This window comes from Arabidopsis thaliana, assembly GCF_000001735.4.
Source record: "Arabidopsis thaliana chromosome 1 sequence".
Classification (NCBI taxonomy): domain Eukaryota; kingdom Viridiplantae; phylum Streptophyta; class Magnoliopsida; order Brassicales; family Brassicaceae; genus Arabidopsis; species Arabidopsis thaliana.
Genome location: NC_003070.9, coordinates 927,363 through 943,789, shown reverse-complemented (window position 1 = coordinate 943,789; position 16,427 = coordinate 927,363). Strand labels below are relative to the sequence as shown.

Sequence of the window (16,427 nt, the reverse complement as noted above, 5' to 3'; positions counted from 1 at the left end):
ATATTGGAATTGAATACAAATGATATTGAATTGAAGTAACACAACATTGTCGGCCTTCTTCTCGTGTGTTAGCCTACTTGCCAACCCAATTCCATTATCTCCACACTTTGCATTACATGTGACACATGTGTGAAGTGTAAATAATATATCAACTATCAGGCATCATAATTCTTTAAATAAATCAAGATTGGTAAAAAATATTACAATAATTTAAACTTTTAACATTTGTTACTAAAAATATCAACGATAACACAATTTACAAACGTTAATAAATTTGTTACAGACAAGGCAATTTTTATTTTCGAAAACATAATAAAATACATTGGGCCATATTAAATCGGCCCATTAAGTTCACTATAACTTAGAACTTAGAAGCCTTTATTGCTTCCCTCTCAATTTCCATTTTTTTTTTGGTTCTTTTTTTCTTTCTGCAATCGGTCGTCGTCGTTGTGCTTAAACCCTTACCGGAATGGAGCCGCCGGCGAAAGGAACGGTGACGCCGTTAGGATTTTCAGAGGAGGATGTTCGAAAAGCAGCAAGTTACATGGAGGAGAAAATCGGAGAGAAGCGAGTAGAGATGAATCGTCTTCAACAGTACGTCGACGAAAACGATAATCTCATCAATCTCGTCAAGAAGCTTCCCGATCAGCTTCATCACAACGTTATGGTGAATTTTTAATCCTTTGACTTCCTCTCCTTATGATTCAATTTTGCTCCCGTTTAATGTAGTTGGTGCTTTTGTGTAAACAGGTTCCATTCGGTAAAATGGCTTTTTTCCCAGGTCGATTGATTCACACCAACGAGTGTTTGGTAAGTTTCATGATGATTATATGTTCTCTCTTCTCGATTTCAATGGCAGGATACATGTAATTTGATTCTAGTATCGTTTTGCTATGAGGTTTAAGAGTAAGCTATTGAGGTTAGTGTAAATTTCAAATTTAAAGGATTATGTTTTGTGATTTCATATAGGTGTTGTTGGGAGAGAATTACTATACTGATAGATCATCGAAACAAACTGTTGATTTCCTGAAGAGAAGAGACAAGACTTTACAGTCTCAAATTCATTCTCTTAAAGCTGAGATTGAAGATCTTCAAACGGAGGCTTCATTCTTCACTACAACTGCTTCTGAAGTAGCGGTAGGTTTTGCTGAAAGAGTGGATCGTGTGTTCCTTTTTCTTGATTCTGCATATGTATCTTAACCGGTGTTATCATTTTTTATAGGATGGACTTGTTGAGATAAGAGAAGAGTATGTAGAAGAAGATTCTTCTGCACCTGTTGTGATACATTCAAGTGAAAAAGAGCCTTGTAATCTTTCTGAAGGAGAGACTGAAGAAGGTGAACTTGAAGACGATGACTTTGCAAGAATCATGGCCAGGTTGAATGAACTTGAAATAGAGGAAGAACTGGAGGGTGAAGATGGGGATAGTAGAGGTGAAGATCCTGATTCTTCAGTAGAAAGTGTGGAACAGATCCAGCATGATTTGGTGAAAGGAAGTAGAGGTGAGACAGACCGTGGTAGGGTTGAATACGGGAAACAAGAAACTACCATATCTGTTCCTAACAAAGCTTCCGGTCATAGCTCTTCACCGAGGGTCTCAGAGGTATTTTCCAAGGAAATTTAACATCTGGGTTCATGTTTATGGTTAATGGGTTTTCCTAAAGTTTATTTACTTATAATCCAGCCAAGGGTCGAAGCCAAAATTATTCAAGTGTTACCAGAGACACATCCACACAAAGATCTAGATGATCCGCTGAATGTAAGAAAACCCCTTCACTTTGATGTTCTCTGATTTCATTAGCGTTTTACAGCTCCTTCTCAGATATTGCCTGTTATTGCAGCGTATCCGACCAATGGCACAATATCTTTCCAAAGGTTAGCGTTATGATCTAAAGCATTTCAGACATCAGAAAAGTGTCAAATTAATATATTCAACATTGAATCATCTTCCTGAAAACAATTCTCTAACCAACATCTATGTTCTTTTATTACCAGAAGGTCAATCACGTGGCGGAACCCCTCAGCAAAACGCTGAAACATGGAAAGACTTTCGAACGAATGCAAAAACCAATGTTTTAGGACCACAAAAGATTGAGGTATTTAGATCTATATTCGAAATCAAGCTAACTACCTTGCATTATGGACATGTTTTCTGCAACAAAACTTATCATTCACAAGCATCTCACAAATAATCATGCCAACTTTTTTTGGGTGCAGCCACAGAAGCCAGAGCCCGAGTTTGATTCTACCAAGGTTACATACACATCTCTTTCGGCCAAGCGTTAGCAAGTTGTATAGTTGCTCAGATAGATCTGATTTTCCTTTAAGCTCACTAAATTTCTGATCCAACTCGTGCAGGCTTTTACTGGATCAATCGTAGAGCATGCCCATATTCTAGAGACCAGCGCACACAGCCAAACGCAGGTACTTTTTAATCACTCGAACTACACAACACTCATAAATGCAGGAAACATGATTCTTATTACATTTTTTTTGTTTGTTATCTTGTTATATGTCAACAGTCTTCTACGTCTCAACCGTCTAAACCAGTGTCGAGATTCAGGGCGAAGAGAAGGTAGCCAGTCAGCTCTGTGTACAATTTTTTGTTGAGTTGCCTTTATGATATGTAAGAAGTAAGAACACATGCAAATGTGCGCAACCTTGTAAGCTTACTCTATATACAGTTAATTAACAAAATCTACATAAAAAAATCTGACATTGTTACTTGACTCTTTCTAAAAAGTCTTGAAGTAGCTTCTCTCTGTCAAATGGAGACGCTGACAATACCCATCTACTAAACTCCAATATCTCCATGCCTTTAAACTCGGCTAACATCTTGTACTTCTCTCGTTTTTGTTCCCTATTTGAAGAAGACATATCCTCCTCTTCACTACAACCTTTTCTCTTCTTTTTCTTTCGATCCGCACTGTTACCGTCTCCATTTAACCTCTGAGATGTTGATGTTGTTGTCTCTCCAATGTTGATGATGTCTTCATTTCGATGTGCATACACAATGCCTATATAAAGAGTCACACAAGCCCGACCAAATATTGTAAAGACTTAAGAAAATGTAGTCAAGGATAGATGAGCACAGATCAGTCTTATTCTTACCCAAGTCCTTAAGGATAGGTTTCTCCATTTCGGGTTTGTAAGAGCACATGACCTCTTCTTCTTTTTCATCTTCTGAAACACCTGTCTCAAGCAGTGATCTCTTCTTATTCTCATCGATGTTACTATCCCTATGCAACTCAACAATATCGCTAGTGAAGAGCTTATCAGAGAGATCACGGAACAGATTTGAAATCCCGAATAGCTCGCCTTGAAACTCTTTACAGTCCTGATCACAAGACACCAAAACATTAGAATAGCGAACAATCTCTTTAATAAGGCTAATAAATTAAAGACTGTATATTTCTACATACCTGGACGCCTTCAAAGTACCTTGTCTCCATTTTCCCTGCAACCGCAATGTTTGAGAGCTGTTGTTTGTATACTTGTCTTGTATAAACTAGTTCCTCAAGGGAACCAGCACTCAACAAACGAAAAACCACCACATGACGTTTCTGTCCATACCGAAATGATCTATCTTGCGCTTGCAAGTCATGAGACGGGTTCCAATTTGGGTCAAATATAACCACACGGTTCGCGCTCACAAGGTTTAGTCCCAACCCACCAGCTTTAGTTGATATCAGAAAAACCTGACACATAAAAGCTCATTTAATCATCAGATCAGAAGTAGGTAAGAAGAAACATGATCTCTATCGAAAAGGGTTCGGTTAATAAAAACCTGTTTGCTAGGACTCGCATTGAAATCATCCACAAGAGACTGTCGCAGATTAGTTGGAGTAGAACCATCAAGTCTAGCAAAGCTATAACCTTTTCTAATTAGAAACTTTTCCAGTATGTCCAGCATCCTGTAATTTAATGGATCAAAAGCTTGCAACGACAAATATTCTCCTACATTCATCAAACTAAATCCAAAAACTAACCTGACAGAGTAACTGAATAGAAGTATCTTATCACCCTTTGAAATCCAAGAAGCCATCAACTTCTCCAAAGCTCTCATTTTCCCACAATGTTTAACATCACTAAGGTCCATGAAGCTCTTGCTTGCAGATATTCCGCCTAATAGATCAATATCTGTCCCAAACACTGTAGATACAAACTCTGCGTCCTTCTTCTGTTTCTCTGGCTCATCTTTTGGGTTTGGTTTAATAAGCTCCAGATGATTGCTTATCTGCTGAAGTTTCATAAGGCATGGAAGCACCAAGCAGAAAGGACAAGAATCACAACCATCGTGGTTGTCTCGATGAAGGTAACTCCAGATGGTTCCATCAGGAACAATCCTTCTGCAGCACTCTGATTGCTTAAGCGGGCTTCCACAAGCGCATGGATTGTCCTTATTCACAAGGCACTGAATTTCTGGGAGTTGAATCATTCTTTGATAAACCCGTCTCTGCAATTGACTCATTTGACAAAAGACTACATTATCTTCTTTCCCCATCATGAGATGCCCAATGGTTTCCTCCTTTGTCCTCCTCAACATATACTTACGGAGAAGACTGCCCAAATGCTGTTTCCTCTTATCTGCAATCTGGACAAATCTTTCCGGAGCAGTAGCTCTCTGCCCTAGCTTAAGTGGTTCATCATAGAAGTCTCGGAAATGTTCACGAGTGCCTAGTGATCCCGGTGCTACCCACTCAAAAAGATTGAATAGCTCACTGATCTTGTTCTGCATCACTGTACCCGTGAGACCAATCCTCTTCTTAGTCTTGATCTCAAGGCATGCTTCATAAAGTTTCGATTTTTCATTCTTTAACCGGTGTGCCTCATCAGCAATCACTATCTCCCAATTAATCCCGGACAAAACGGGGCCTTGGATTCGAAACGTATCAAAGCTGGTTACAAGTACCTCAACACCGCGTGCCTTGAGTTTCTCCAGAATCATATCTCTGTTTGATCCGTGGTACACCGAAACCTTGAAGAAGCTTGCCCATCGAGAAAACTCACTCTCCCAGTTGTGAATAATCGAAGATGGACAGATTATTAGTACAGGACCCTTATCAGACTCTAAAAGACATGACTCACCAGCGTCACCGTCTTTTCCATACACTGCAGCAAGAAATGCAATTGTCTGAATGGTCTTGCCTAACCCCCTGAGTCAATACTTATTATCAGAGTTCCATTATCACCCAAACATAAACTATTACAGCTACAGATTCAAATGCACAAGAACATTCTCATGTAAGAAGAACTCACATGTCATCGCCAAGAATGCCACCATGGTTGTTTTTATAGAGATTATACATAAACTTCACTCCCTCTCGCTGATGTTCAAGCAATCTACAGTTGATAGAAGCCGGTACCTACAACAAAATCATAAGGCAAATTCAAATAATTTCCAGAATTTGAGAAGAACCATCAACACTTGAGTTCCATTAAACATGAGCAAAAGTTAAAGACTTTGGTAAGAAAATAACATGTATGATCGGAATCTCTCCAATTGATGACAGCATAAGTGGTTCATAAGGACCGGAATAGTCAAATTCAGCCCGGCTTAACCCGGGTCTCCCGAATTCAATTGATCTCTCATCGTCTTCATCTACTTCTTCTTCGTCGAACTTGATGTTTCTTTTGTGATCATCTTCGTTATGATCAAAATCTTCGACTTGGGTTTTTGAGATTTTAGATTCGTGCTTTGAGGGTAAAAAGTAAGAATCATCGAGACGCAGAAGCTGCTGCGAGAGCGACGATTTGGGAGGTTTTCTCGACGGTTCCAATTCTTGTGTGGATGAAACTCGCAACGATGATGATGACGGAAAACTACCACAGGGCTTCAATGTCTCTTTGAAAGTGTGTAACAACGACATCGCTAATCGATCGCGTTGCGAGAGCAAAGGAAAAAGACTTGCTTTTTTCGAGAAACTGAAATAAAGTCGTAATATTTAGCAATTTGAAAACTTACTTGCTGTTATTCTAATTTGAAGAAAATAAGAGGCTAGAAAGGGAAATACATTATACATGTGCAGTTTTAATGGGCCAAATACGGATAGAAACGAAGCCCAAACTGTACTTGTGGCAGTAATAATGGGCCGAGTTCGAATAGCATCCAAGAGAAGCCCAAATATTATTTGTTTCCAAACATGCTTTTAGGTTTAGGGTTTCTCGTGCATCTCTTATATATAGCAATCTCCTTCTTGATAACGCCGAGAAAAGTCACCATTTGTCGATTCAACCCAATCTTGGTTTTTGGTTTTTCTTTAATGTTTTGGTGAATTATTTGATTTTCAAGAGGTTTTGTGTAGAATATGATGAAAGTTGTATATCGGTGATGGTCTTTTGATTCATATGATCGACAAAAATTTCAACTCGCTACGTTCTTTCTGATTCTTACAAAAGTTGGATTTTTTATATTTTTGTTTGACGGTTTTGGAGAATTCTCTCGACGTTTTTGTTTAAATTGGATTTGTATCTTTTGGTATTGGAAAAATAGTAATGCTGGAGAAATGATGAGAAATCAGATAAATCTTAGGACACCTTCTGACACAGATTCTGTGTATGAGAATGACATCATATTCTGATCTTCAGTTAAATTTCTTTTTTCGTTTCAAAAACAAGTTTTTCCGTTCTGTTTGTAATTGAATTTTATGGTTTTGAAGATAGGTTACCTTAATTCTCGGTTTATTAAGTGGATAATTCAATTTGAATCTACGGATGTTCTTAAGCTGCAAAGAGAGATTGTGATTCTGAGGCAACCAAATATTACAATTAAACCTTATAATTACAACGGAACAACAATCAATTTTAGAAGGAATAATGAATTCAAAGGGATTTTGTATATATGTACACACAGCGAACTCTATACGAACAGTAGTGGTTTATGCCTTTAAGCCGATCACATCAACTCAATTTATGAAACCAATAGATTATAGTGACAAATCTGACTCAACTGATTCGGCTTTTTAGAACGCTCAATAATTTGGCTCTTCCAATGATTTCAGCCTTGTGGTGTCTTGAGTGCCTGTCTATTGAATTCCTGAAGCTGTCTGTCATGTTCTTCAAGCATCTGGTCCACTCTGCTTGGCTGAGCCAACAATGGTCCTGACATGTAAATCTTGCTATCACTAGGATTATACTGAAACACAACAATGAATGTTAGTAAAAGAAAACAGCTGCTCTGATACGAGAAAATAAAAAAACAGAGATCATTAACTAACCCAAGATGGGTCAATTGGTGCTGTCATATGTCTACTATCCATAGTATCAGCTCTATTGTATGCTCGCCGATCTCTTCTTCTTTGGTTCGTGACTGGTTGATCTTGCCGTTCTAATAATGTTTTGGAGGAGACTGAGCCTGATAACATCTTCGGGTTTACTCTAGCTGGAGGGTATCTAGGAAGTGCATTCTCCTTCACATGCATTGTTGACTTAGCCATGTTCCGGTTGCTCATCAATGGACCTGAGTGTGAAATTCTCACACCAGTTTGATTGTTTCTGTTGTGCTGCATATTTTGATAATCAGGAACTGGTCCATGAGGAGTCCTCTCCTCCTTAAACGACTTGAAACTATCGTTCCTACTCCTCAAATCTTTATATTGTTTCTGCATTTGCCAAAAGAGTGATTTGCTTTACAGTTAGTTACCTCCACGGTCATTGTGACCATAAAAGCTAGGACCTTTTACAGTTACTTACCTCCATTGTCATTGACAGAGAGTTATTTGCTTTGACCGGTGGTACAAATTTTCTCTCGTGTGATATTCTCGTCATAGAGTCTTGTCTTTCTTGTTTCTCCGCCCTCATAGGTTGTTGCCTTTTCGCTTCATCACGCATTTTCGCATCAATCTCTTTACTAGGAGGATATTTTGGTAAGTTCGATGGATCGCAAGCAAACGGCTTGGTTTTGAAGTACTGACAAAAGAACAGAGTTTTGTCACTAATGCTTCCATGATCTCAGTAAACCAAGAACATAGTAAAACATCATGAACCAGTTACCTCACTCTCAAGGGCACGATCTGCAGAGCTCCGGTGATCAGGATCTATGGAGAGTAAAGTCTCTAAAAGTGAAAGAACACTTGCAGGAAAGTCCTTAAACATCTCTGATACTTTCCGCCTATAAGGAATCGCGGTTTTGAATCCAGCTGAAGATGGTAACTTCTGTTTTCTCCAGTAATTTTCTGTTGGTGAACCGCAAAGCTTGAAGATTTTATGCAATTGTTCTACCTAGAAAGATTAAGGGCTACATTTGAGTTGAAGCAAACAAGATGCAACCTGAATTTGGAGGAAATGAAATCTACGAGAATTTGCATACCTCGGTTTTTCCAGGGAGGATCGGTTTACCGGCATATAATTCACCTAAGATGCAACCTGTGCTCCATAAATCAACCCCAACACCGTAATGAGAGGCTCCAAGCAAAAGTTCTGGTGGCCGGTACCAAAGAGTGACAACATGGCTAGTCAATGAAACACTTTTTGCAGGGTCGAAAAAAGTTGCTAACCCAAAATCTGCTATCTTCAAGACTCCCTTACTGTCAATTAGTAGGTTTGAGCCTTTTATATCACGGTGAAGAACGCCACGGCTGTGACAATGTTCAAGCCCACTTAGAAGTTGTCGCATGTAACATTTAACCTAAACAACAGAAACATAAAAGAAACGGATTTTGAAGCGGAAAGAAAAATCTATGCTTTTGACATTAGGGTAGCTCAACATTTATGTGCAGTACCTGAGGCTCTGTAAACTTGACACCAGGTAGTGAAGAAAGTCCTAAGAGATCATGATCCATGTACTCAAAAACTAAGTAAAGGGACGATGAGACAGGGGCAGTGATCAATCCTTCCAATTTCAGGACATTAGGATGATCAAGCCGTCGCATTACTATGATCTCTCTTGCCATAAACTTAACACTTTCCATATCGTTAAGATCAAACCGGACTTTTTTTAGCGCAACAATCTTGTTATGAAGAAGATCGCGAGCTCTGTATACGCTGCTATATGTTCCTTGGCCAATCTGCATCCATAAGAAAGAAGGTTCTATTAAACAGAAACAGGATCTGGACCAAAGAGTGGTAACAAAAGAAACTTACTTTCTCCAGCTTTTCAAAAGTATTTGCTCGTCGTGGAGCCCAATCCACTAGTGACTCACCAGCAACAGAGACCAGCCAAGACGGCCATCCTGCTGCCACTTGCTTCCGCTCTGCATCCTTTGGACTAACAATGCTTGAACCCCTCTTCAGTTCCCGATGAACCACTCGAACCGAAGCTTCAACCTCAGGTTTCTCTACTCCCTTCTCTATCTGATGATGCTCAGAAAACATGCTAGAACTCAACTTTTCAGATTCAATCAACCGAACTTTGGAATCTTTGCTATTCCATCTATCTAGCTTGGCCTTAACAACCTTTGGATCAATATCCAAGTCCGAGTCTACAACAGCACTAGAGGCCCTTCTCAATTCCTGATCATGCACAACTCTATCCATATGAGCAACTGTCGCAGGATTCTCTAATATCTTCCCAATCTGATGATCATGACACCTACTTGTACTAAACATTTCGGATTCAATCAACCTAACTTTAGCATCTCCACTGTTACTCAATCTATCAAACCCATCTTCCGGTTGAATCCAATCATCAATCCTCCTCGACGAATCAATCCGAGAGGAACGTTTCTCCTCTGATGACTCTTTCAGTGTTGTTGACTTTCTTCTAAAAGGCCTATGCCTAGAATTCACACAACCCATTCGTATGCTCTCTAGAACATGAATCTACACACATAACCAATCTACAGAAAAACTTAACCTTTATTATTCACAACCCAATCCATTCACTTCCCTAAAATCTAAACCCTAATTTCAATCCACTCAGAACAAACACACAACTTCAACGGCTCAGCGGGAAATACCCAATTCACGAAAACCAACAAGATCGTATTTTTGAATTCTTCTTCTTCTTCGGAAGACCACACACAGTACACTGTGAAATCCCCAGAAAGAGTGATTCGAACCGGAAAAATCAAAACTTTGGCCGGAATTGAGTGAAGGAATGGAGAGAAATTGATGAAGATTGACTTTAGGCAAAGCGTTGAATAGAATCAAAGAGGGTTGCGGAGAGAATATGTAAGGAAAGGGGAGATTTTTATTTGTTAGTTGTAGCAGATTTGACTAATTAAACGATTACGTAGAGTGAGTCACTATCATCGATCGATGTATGAACGGATTCATAAAAAAAATAGCTAAATGTCAATAACCAACTTAGCCGCCTTTCGTCGACCAAAGTTAGATTTTTCTCCACATCTCTCTCTCTCAGTCTCTCTATGGCTCTATCTCATCATCATTCATGGAATTCTCTTTCATTTATTTTTATTTTTTAAAATGTTCAGATTTTATTAAATGTAAGTTTGATTGGTATCATCATTCAGCCTATTCAAATAATTGTATCAAGACTTGTTTTAGTCAACATTTTTTTTTTGTCAACCTTTTAAATGGTAGATAAAATTGGTTGAAAATTTTAAAATAAACTTAGAGCATTATTATAGTCTTTCAATCTATTTGATCATCGCTCTTACAAGACTAATTGTATTGACTTTTTATTTCGTTTGAAATTATTCTAATTGTTTAGTTTTTTTTTTTTTTTTTAATTGTTTAGTTTTCGTGTATGAAGTTCTTATAATTTAACATGTGGACTAAAACAGTGAAGACAAAAATATAAGAAATTAATCACGAGTATAAAGAAGTTCAGAATTGTGATAGGAAGATGTTGTTTGACTCAAATAATTTGCCAAATACATGTGCACACGCGTGTGTTTGTAAATAACTAAAATAGAATAATTTATGAAATACTTTAATTTACTTGGCTCACACGACAGCCCGATGTCTTTAGAACTAATTCATTTACTTATTTTAAAAAAAAATCAAAGTGTATTAAATATAGAGATCGTCAATAGGATGCCGACACCTTCATCGGCATGCGGACCATGCGGTGTTGCCAATTTGCCATCGCGACCGTGTTGTATGGCAAAATTGGACTCCGTTTCCGGTCATGGGATTATGAACTAGAAGATTCTTTGAAGTGTACATCAATAGAAGACTACAAAACTGGAAGATTATTTGTTTAATGTTCTTACAAATTAATTCTCAAAGTCGTGTCAACTTCCATATTAGAAAAGCGTTTGACACATAACAAAGTCGTTGCAATCGTTCGTACGTGAAATTGTTACAAATGTCAAGGGACGTTAAATTGTTTCATATGCCAAGTAAATCTTAGTATTCCAAATGTCCAATTACTTGGAAGATGGTTTACCATACAATACCACATCCATATCCAATTTTAAAAATGTTTGATTGTAGATTCTCAACTTATATGATTAGTGTTCCATATATTGTAGATAAATGCTTAATCTCATTTGATGACTAGACGGAAGAATATTAAAATCCATATTCAAGAGAAAAAGCTAAGACTTCCATAAGAAAAAGACAATCGCATGCATTCAAGAATTTGCTAGCGGTGAACGTCAAGAAGTTTCGTTCCTTTAGAGTCTTCTTCATAAAAGATAGACAAAACAAAACAAAACAAAAAAGGTAAAATGTCATTAAAGGTTAGAATAAATAGACGATTCTTTTATTTTAGTTTGTCGGCTATAATAAGCGTAGAGGCGCACTATCAAGCCAAATCGCATTAAAAAAAAGAAAAGGAAAGACAAATCGCATTTGTTTGTTTGTCCCTAACTTGCTATACGACTAAACTAAAAAAAAAAAAGAAGATAATGCATTACGTCTCAAACAGATTTGTTGAAGTAAAAAATGGTATAAACAGAAATCGCGTTTCGTCATTAGTATTTAATTTCATAATTCCGAGAGGAGAAAGAAATAAACGAAGAAAAGAGTAATTAAGTGATATTAATGGAAATAATAATATTTTTGATCAGAGTGAGTTCACGCAGTTTCCATGTATATTCATTTGTTCCTAATTTCCATGTCTGGTCTCTTTTGGGGGAAATCAATAAATAAAACGAAACTTAAGCGCGTGTACTCCACTACAAGCCTCTAAACCAACGAGTGATTAACACGCGCTTTAACATGAGAGTGGGACTCACGTGAACTAATCTATTTTCCCCAAATCTGAAGACTTTCACTTTTTTTTTTGTGCTCTCTCTCTTCTTCTTCTTCTTCTTCTTCTTCTTCTAGTTCTTCAGCACAAATCTCAAATCACGGAGATTTCAATTTCCAACACAAAGAAAGAAAAAATCCCTCAATAAAAAATCTCAATCAGATCGCCGATGATGGATCCAACAGGATCGCCAAGAACATCGAATGGCTCTCCTCCAAGATCGTACCTTATCTTTATGCGAATCATGAGCAAGAGACGGACATGGGTTTGTCTCTTTGTAGCTGTCTACGCGATTCTCCTGGCTTCCTCATGGAACTTTCTCACATCTGTGCTTAGCTGGTACAAGCTCCAGTACACGTCATCGCCGTCTCCGTCAAGATTACCGGCGGTTTACGCGTCTGTGGTGTTAGGAGCTGTGTTTGGAGCCATGTCGATGGTTGCGGCGGCTGCGGTTGCGGTTCCGGCGGTTATGGTGATCTGGATATCGGTGGTTGTGTTGCTTGCGTTTTTTGGGAAATCGAGAAGGGTATTGGTTGTTGAAGCTCGTAAGATTACAAGAGAAGTGTTTGGATTTGTGTTTAAGGTTCTTTTGAAAGAAGGCAATGCTGTTGCTGCGGTTTGTGCTGTTTTGGGTTATTTCATTCTTATTAGAAAGGATTTTGATTCGATTTAGGGTTTTTGATTTTGGGAAATTTTCTTCTCTTTTTTTATTATTATTGGATTAGGTGGGTTTTTCTTTCTTTCCTGGAAATTTGACTATTATATTGAAGAAACTCTTGTCTTTTGCTTCTTGTTTAACTTGTTGCTAATGTAGCAATGTATATGTACATTTTATAAACGGAGATGTTCTTGAATCACTATCATTATTATTTCTTGAAAGCGTGTCAAATTATTACATTTTGGCGAATGTTAGCTATCCATTGTTGGTTGGGTTCAAGGTACTTCTTTTTGGTAAACCATAGCAGAAATATAACCTGTACCAACAAAATATCCTAGCAATAAAAAAATAATATATATATATATATATCCTACCTAGCAACAAAACTGAACAAAGTATCCAACTACTAATTCATGCATTTCTCATTTTTTTTTTTTTTTTGGGGACGCTTCCATGATAGTATTAAAATTTGGTATATTCATTATTTTTATTAATCAATTTGTTCATTTTCCTAAAATTACTTATCTTTTTGCTTATAATTTACCCTCTCTTTTTTTGTGTCTAGTTGATTACTTACTTTTTACTTCTTCTCAAATGATGACCTGAATTTTTCTCGTAAGTTCATTATTAACTAAGTTTTAGTAAGCAGACCATGTAGAGTGTTCTAAAGATTACTACAAGTGATTATGTCTTGGAATTTAGGCCCATCTCCCATACGCCATACATTAGACAATTTAAACGTAGTTAATAATGGATAAGCTATGATTTAGTGAAATACTTTCTATTGCAAAACCAAGCTGTGAATATCATTTCTTGGGACGAGTGAAGGGAGAACTGAGAACGATTAAATCCAAGCCAAAATTGTATTAGTTATCCAACCCGAATAATAAAAATAGGGAAATCAATATTCTTATTGTATTAGTAAAAATGAACAGTGTAATTAAGCATAACCCCCAGAAATAACAGATAAATAAAAAATAAATTATTATTATTAAACTCAAAACTATGGTCTCGGTCTCTCGGACATATCAATTATTAAACAAAAATTAGGTGTTTTTGGGCTTTGTGGCCCATGTGTGTTCACGAGCCTCTCTTATCTGGGCCTGGTTTCCCCTTGTGGGCGTTTCCTCTGTTCATCATGTAATGGGTATGGTCCAATTTATATGTTTTCGTATGCTCCTAAAAAAATGAAAACCTTTTAATAAAAATAATAATAAACAACAATATGTTTACATATTTCTTAACTTGAACAGTAATCCTTACCCTTACCTTATAGTGCCTAAACTTTCAGTTGATTTACAGACTATTCGTTAACTAGTATTTTGGCAATGAGAGCAGAATTCTCCAAATTTGAGTTTGCAATTTGTTATAAAAATAATTGATTTTGTTGATGTTTAGTAATATTTTTTTTCTTTTCAATGTAATGTTTAGTAATTTCTCTATGTGTGAGAGAGTGAGATTGGCCAAAAAAGGAGGGAAAACAAAAACTTTGAGATTTGGCACGAAAACCAATTATGATAACAAAAGTCCATCTGTACGGAAAAGATTGAAAAAGTGGAGCTGGTTTCAAAACTCAAATTTGTTGGAACAATAAATTAGTAGTCGTGTAAATTTACAAAAACTTTTGTATATTCGTAGTCAGTTTTAAGAGAGATCTAAACCAATACTGGTCGTTGCTTAGACAGAATCCACTGGTGAACTCGTTTCGGGACATGCGATTTCTACTAGGCAAAAAGAGATCTGGACAAGATGTATTCAGTGCTGGCATTGGAATCTATAATTCATACAATTGAATGAAAACTATAGAATTCAGTTTGCTAATATCAGTTTCAGTAAAACCCCAAAATTAAAACTGAGCACAACCCTAGAATCTTTTGCCCTCGTAAGTCGTAATGTTGAATTTGACTTCCAAGTTGAATACAATTATGCCCTTCACGTCAAATGTTTTTTTGTCCTTTTTCTTTTTTCGTTTTTTTCTTTTCTTCTTTTAATTATTTTTCGTCACTTTTTTTCGTCAATTTAAAATTTCTTAATTTATCTTTTAATTATTTTTTATTTTGTTTTGGGTCAGACTTAAATAAGTTGTATCTAACACGCCAATCTTTTTTAAGGTACACATACAGAGACAAAAAGCAGCAATGGAACATCGTTATTCGTGAATCAATATCCGTCATGTCATGGCAATAATATGTTGCAGGTTTTGATCATGTCAAGAGATGTGTGTTTTGCCAAGTCAAATTAAAGCTGTGTGTTAAACAAAAAAAAGTTCAGCTAATTAAATTCTTACTCTCGACAAGTCAATAACTGTGATGCTCTCAAAGGAAGATTTTTTTTTAATCAAAAAGCAGAATATTAGTTGTAAAATTCAAAACGTGATTTTTTTGAAATCCTAATATCGACGCATGTTATACGGCCACGTTTGCATTTCGAGCTTACCCGTCAAATTTTTTGTTCTCTCGTTATTTAAAAATCAAGTTTCTGCCAAGCCCTAACCCTACCTTAACCCTAGGCACCTCTACTCGCAGGCGGCATTGCCTTTTACCAAAATGCCATTATATCTATTACTTTTTGTCACAAAAAATTCCATATATTTATTAGAGATAACTATGATCATACTGATAATAAATTGAAGTTTTGCGATATTTATGATATTATTCGATTTTTATGATACCAGTAAATGTAGCACCAGTTTTGTCCCTAGAAAATTGGCGCATGTACTATAAAGTTTGTCTGCTTTTTCAATACATTTTTTTTTTTTTTCCAATACATTTCTAAAATTGTTCGTACGTATATATATTAATTATTTCAGTTAGTTTTTATTATTTAATATACCTTTTATACATACATATCTACTTTGAGTTTGTAATAATTTTGTCTATACAAAAAGATAAAAAGATAAGAAAAATTAACAGTCAAATTAGGGTTCAAATATGTTGTTGTTAGGGATCGATCCATATTTCTAGTAGCTAGTATAATCTTGCCCTTACTTGTGGGATACATGTCATTATTATACTAATCGGAAAAAACAATTGATTATCACGTACGTATATGCCCTTTTTTCCAAAATACGCAAGCCCATATCTTCGGTCTTTATATCCCGTTAACTTTTCTAAGGATTTTCAGAGAGGGTCTCCTTCTCGATCTCTACTCTCTAGTATGTTACACCAAAACGGAAAGATATATATATGCATACACTTATTCATTTATGTGACTTTCGTGACAGAAAATTAATGTTTTCTTTTTACATCTTATATTAAAATAAAGGAATTAGTACATACTATTAATTGGCACATTTTAACATATAGCTGGTGTCAAGGTCCTGACTGTGTTTAAAAACTATTATACAAGGTAAAATGATCAAAATATTTTAAGTTTTACACAAATTTTTCGTAACTTTTTTTAAAACTGAAAGCACTTTCAAGCACTGAGATGCACAAAAAAGGAGACAAAATGGAACATTGATCTCTGCAGGTCCAAAAAAAATATTATGATTTGGTTGTCATTAAATTTTTGATGCGTAATAATGGAAACGAAATTTATTCTCTAGGTTCAATTGTAAACATGGTCATTGTTTTTTGTAAACTATAATCTCAGTTTGTGTTGATGACAACTAATAATATTTATTTTCACTAATATAAATTCTTAGAAATACATGAGGCTTGTGTCAAC

General features: G+C 36.4%; 4 protein-coding genes and 3 non-coding genes across 8 annotated transcripts; 5 read left to right on the top strand and 2 right to left on the bottom strand.

Annotated features, from left to right (window-relative positions):
* Nucleotides 1-412: 412 nt before the first annotated feature.
* Nucleotides 413-2,728, top strand: AT1G03760 (Prefoldin chaperone subunit family protein). The gene is made up of 10 exons (NM_100255.3): nucleotides 413-667; nucleotides 751-810; nucleotides 970-1,137; nucleotides 1,223-1,603; nucleotides 1,685-1,759; nucleotides 1,842-1,875; nucleotides 1,996-2,096; nucleotides 2,218-2,253; nucleotides 2,359-2,424; nucleotides 2,523-2,728. The coding sequence occupies exons 1-10, from the start codon at nucleotides 470-472 to the stop codon at nucleotides 2,577-2,579; spliced, it is 1,176 nt and encodes a 391-aa protein (NP_171872.2). The 5' UTR covers nucleotides 413-469; the 3' UTR covers nucleotides 2,580-2,728.
* Nucleotides 2,628-5,964, bottom strand: SWI2 (switch 2). The gene is made up of 7 exons (NM_100254.4): nucleotides 5,481-5,964; nucleotides 5,260-5,366; nucleotides 3,990-5,156; nucleotides 3,788-3,914; nucleotides 3,423-3,698; nucleotides 3,112-3,337; nucleotides 2,628-3,017 (listed from the first exon to the last, which is right to left on the bottom strand). Exons 1-7 carry the CDS (start codon nucleotides 5,868-5,870, stop codon nucleotides 2,722-2,724), a joined length of 2,589 nt encoding a protein of 862 aa, NP_171871.2. The 5' UTR covers nucleotides 5,871-5,964; the 3' UTR covers nucleotides 2,628-2,721.
* Nucleotides 5,965-6,304: 340 nt separating this feature from the next.
* Nucleotides 6,305-6,389, top strand: AT1G03746. The gene has a single exon (NR_138625.1). It is a non-coding gene; the product is annotated as a snoRNA (small nucleolar RNA).
* A 113-nt stretch (nucleotides 6,390-6,502) lies between these two features.
* AT1G03743 lies at nucleotides 6,503-6,583 on the top strand. The gene has a single exon (NR_138624.1). It is a non-coding gene; the product is annotated as a snoRNA (small nucleolar RNA).
* Nucleotides 6,584-6,637: 54 nt separating this feature from the next.
* AT1G03740 (Protein kinase superfamily protein) lies at nucleotides 6,638-10,364 on the bottom strand. Of its 2 annotated transcripts, NM_100253.6 has the most exons (7): nucleotides 9,082-10,346; nucleotides 8,721-9,005; nucleotides 8,309-8,626; nucleotides 7,993-8,220; nucleotides 7,693-7,908; nucleotides 7,218-7,601; nucleotides 6,747-7,135 (listed from the first exon to the last, which is right to left on the bottom strand). In NM_100253.6, the coding sequence occupies exons 1-7, from the start codon at nucleotides 9,733-9,735 to the stop codon at nucleotides 6,998-7,000; spliced, it is 2,223 nt and encodes a 740-aa protein (NP_171870.4). In that variant the 5' UTR covers nucleotides 9,736-10,346; the 3' UTR covers nucleotides 6,747-6,997. The 2 variants fall into 2 exon arrangements, with proteins under 2 accessions (NP_001030950.4, NP_171870.4); NM_001035873.5 differs by having other exon boundaries at nucleotides 6,638-7,601; nucleotides 9,082-10,364.
* On the top strand, nucleotides 6,649-6,758 carry AT1G04213. The gene has a single exon (NR_138671.1). It is a non-coding gene; the product is annotated as an other RNA (small nucleolar RNA).
* A 1,440-nt stretch (nucleotides 10,365-11,804) lies between the features above and the next one.
* On the top strand, nucleotides 11,805-13,075 carry AT1G03730 (pyrroline-5-carboxylate reductase). Its single transcript, NM_100252.3, has one exon. The coding sequence runs from the start codon at nucleotides 12,270-12,272 to the stop codon at nucleotides 12,771-12,773; it is 504 nt and encodes a 167-aa protein (NP_563690.1). The 5' UTR covers nucleotides 11,805-12,269; the 3' UTR covers nucleotides 12,774-13,075.
* The last annotated feature ends 3,352 nt before the right edge of the window (nucleotides 13,076-16,427 follow it).

Coding starts and splice junctions, on each gene's coding strand:
- AT1G03760 (NM_100255.3), top strand. CDS start 470: ATGGAGCCGCCGGCGAAAGGAACGGTGACGCCGTTAGGATTTTCAGAG. Junction 668..750: donor AGCTTCATCACAACGTTATG/GTGAATTTTTAA, acceptor TTGTGTAAACAG/GTTCCATTCGGTAAAATGGC. Junction 1,876..1,995: donor GGCACAATATCTTTCCAAAG/GTTAGCGTTATG, acceptor TTTTATTACCAG/AAGGTCAATCACGTGGCGGA.
- SWI2 (NM_100254.4), bottom strand. CDS start 5,870: ATGTCGTTGTTACACACTTTCAAAGAGACATTGAAGCCCTGTGGTAGT. Junction 3,915..3,989: donor CTATTCAGTTACTCTGTCAG/GTTAGTTTTTGG, acceptor ATTAAATTACAG/GATGCTGGACATACTGGAAA. Junction 3,338..3,422: donor GGTACTTTGAAGGCGTCCAG/GTATGTAGAAAT, acceptor TCTTGTGATCAG/GACTGTAAAGAGTTTCAAGG.
- AT1G03740 (NM_100253.6), bottom strand. CDS start 9,735: ATGGGTTGTGTGAATTCTAGGCATAGGCCTTTTAGAAGAAAGTCAACA. Junction 8,221..8,308: donor TCCTCCCTGGAAAAACCGAG/GTATGCAAATTC, acceptor TAATCTTTCTAG/GTAGAACAATTGCATAAAAT. Junction 7,136..7,217: donor CACCAATTGACCCATCTTGG/GTTAGTTAATGA, acceptor GTTGTGTTTCAG/TATAATCCTAGTGATAGCAA.
- AT1G03730 (NM_100252.3), top strand. CDS start 12,270: ATGATGGATCCAACAGGATCGCCAAGAACATCGAATGGCTCTCCTCCA.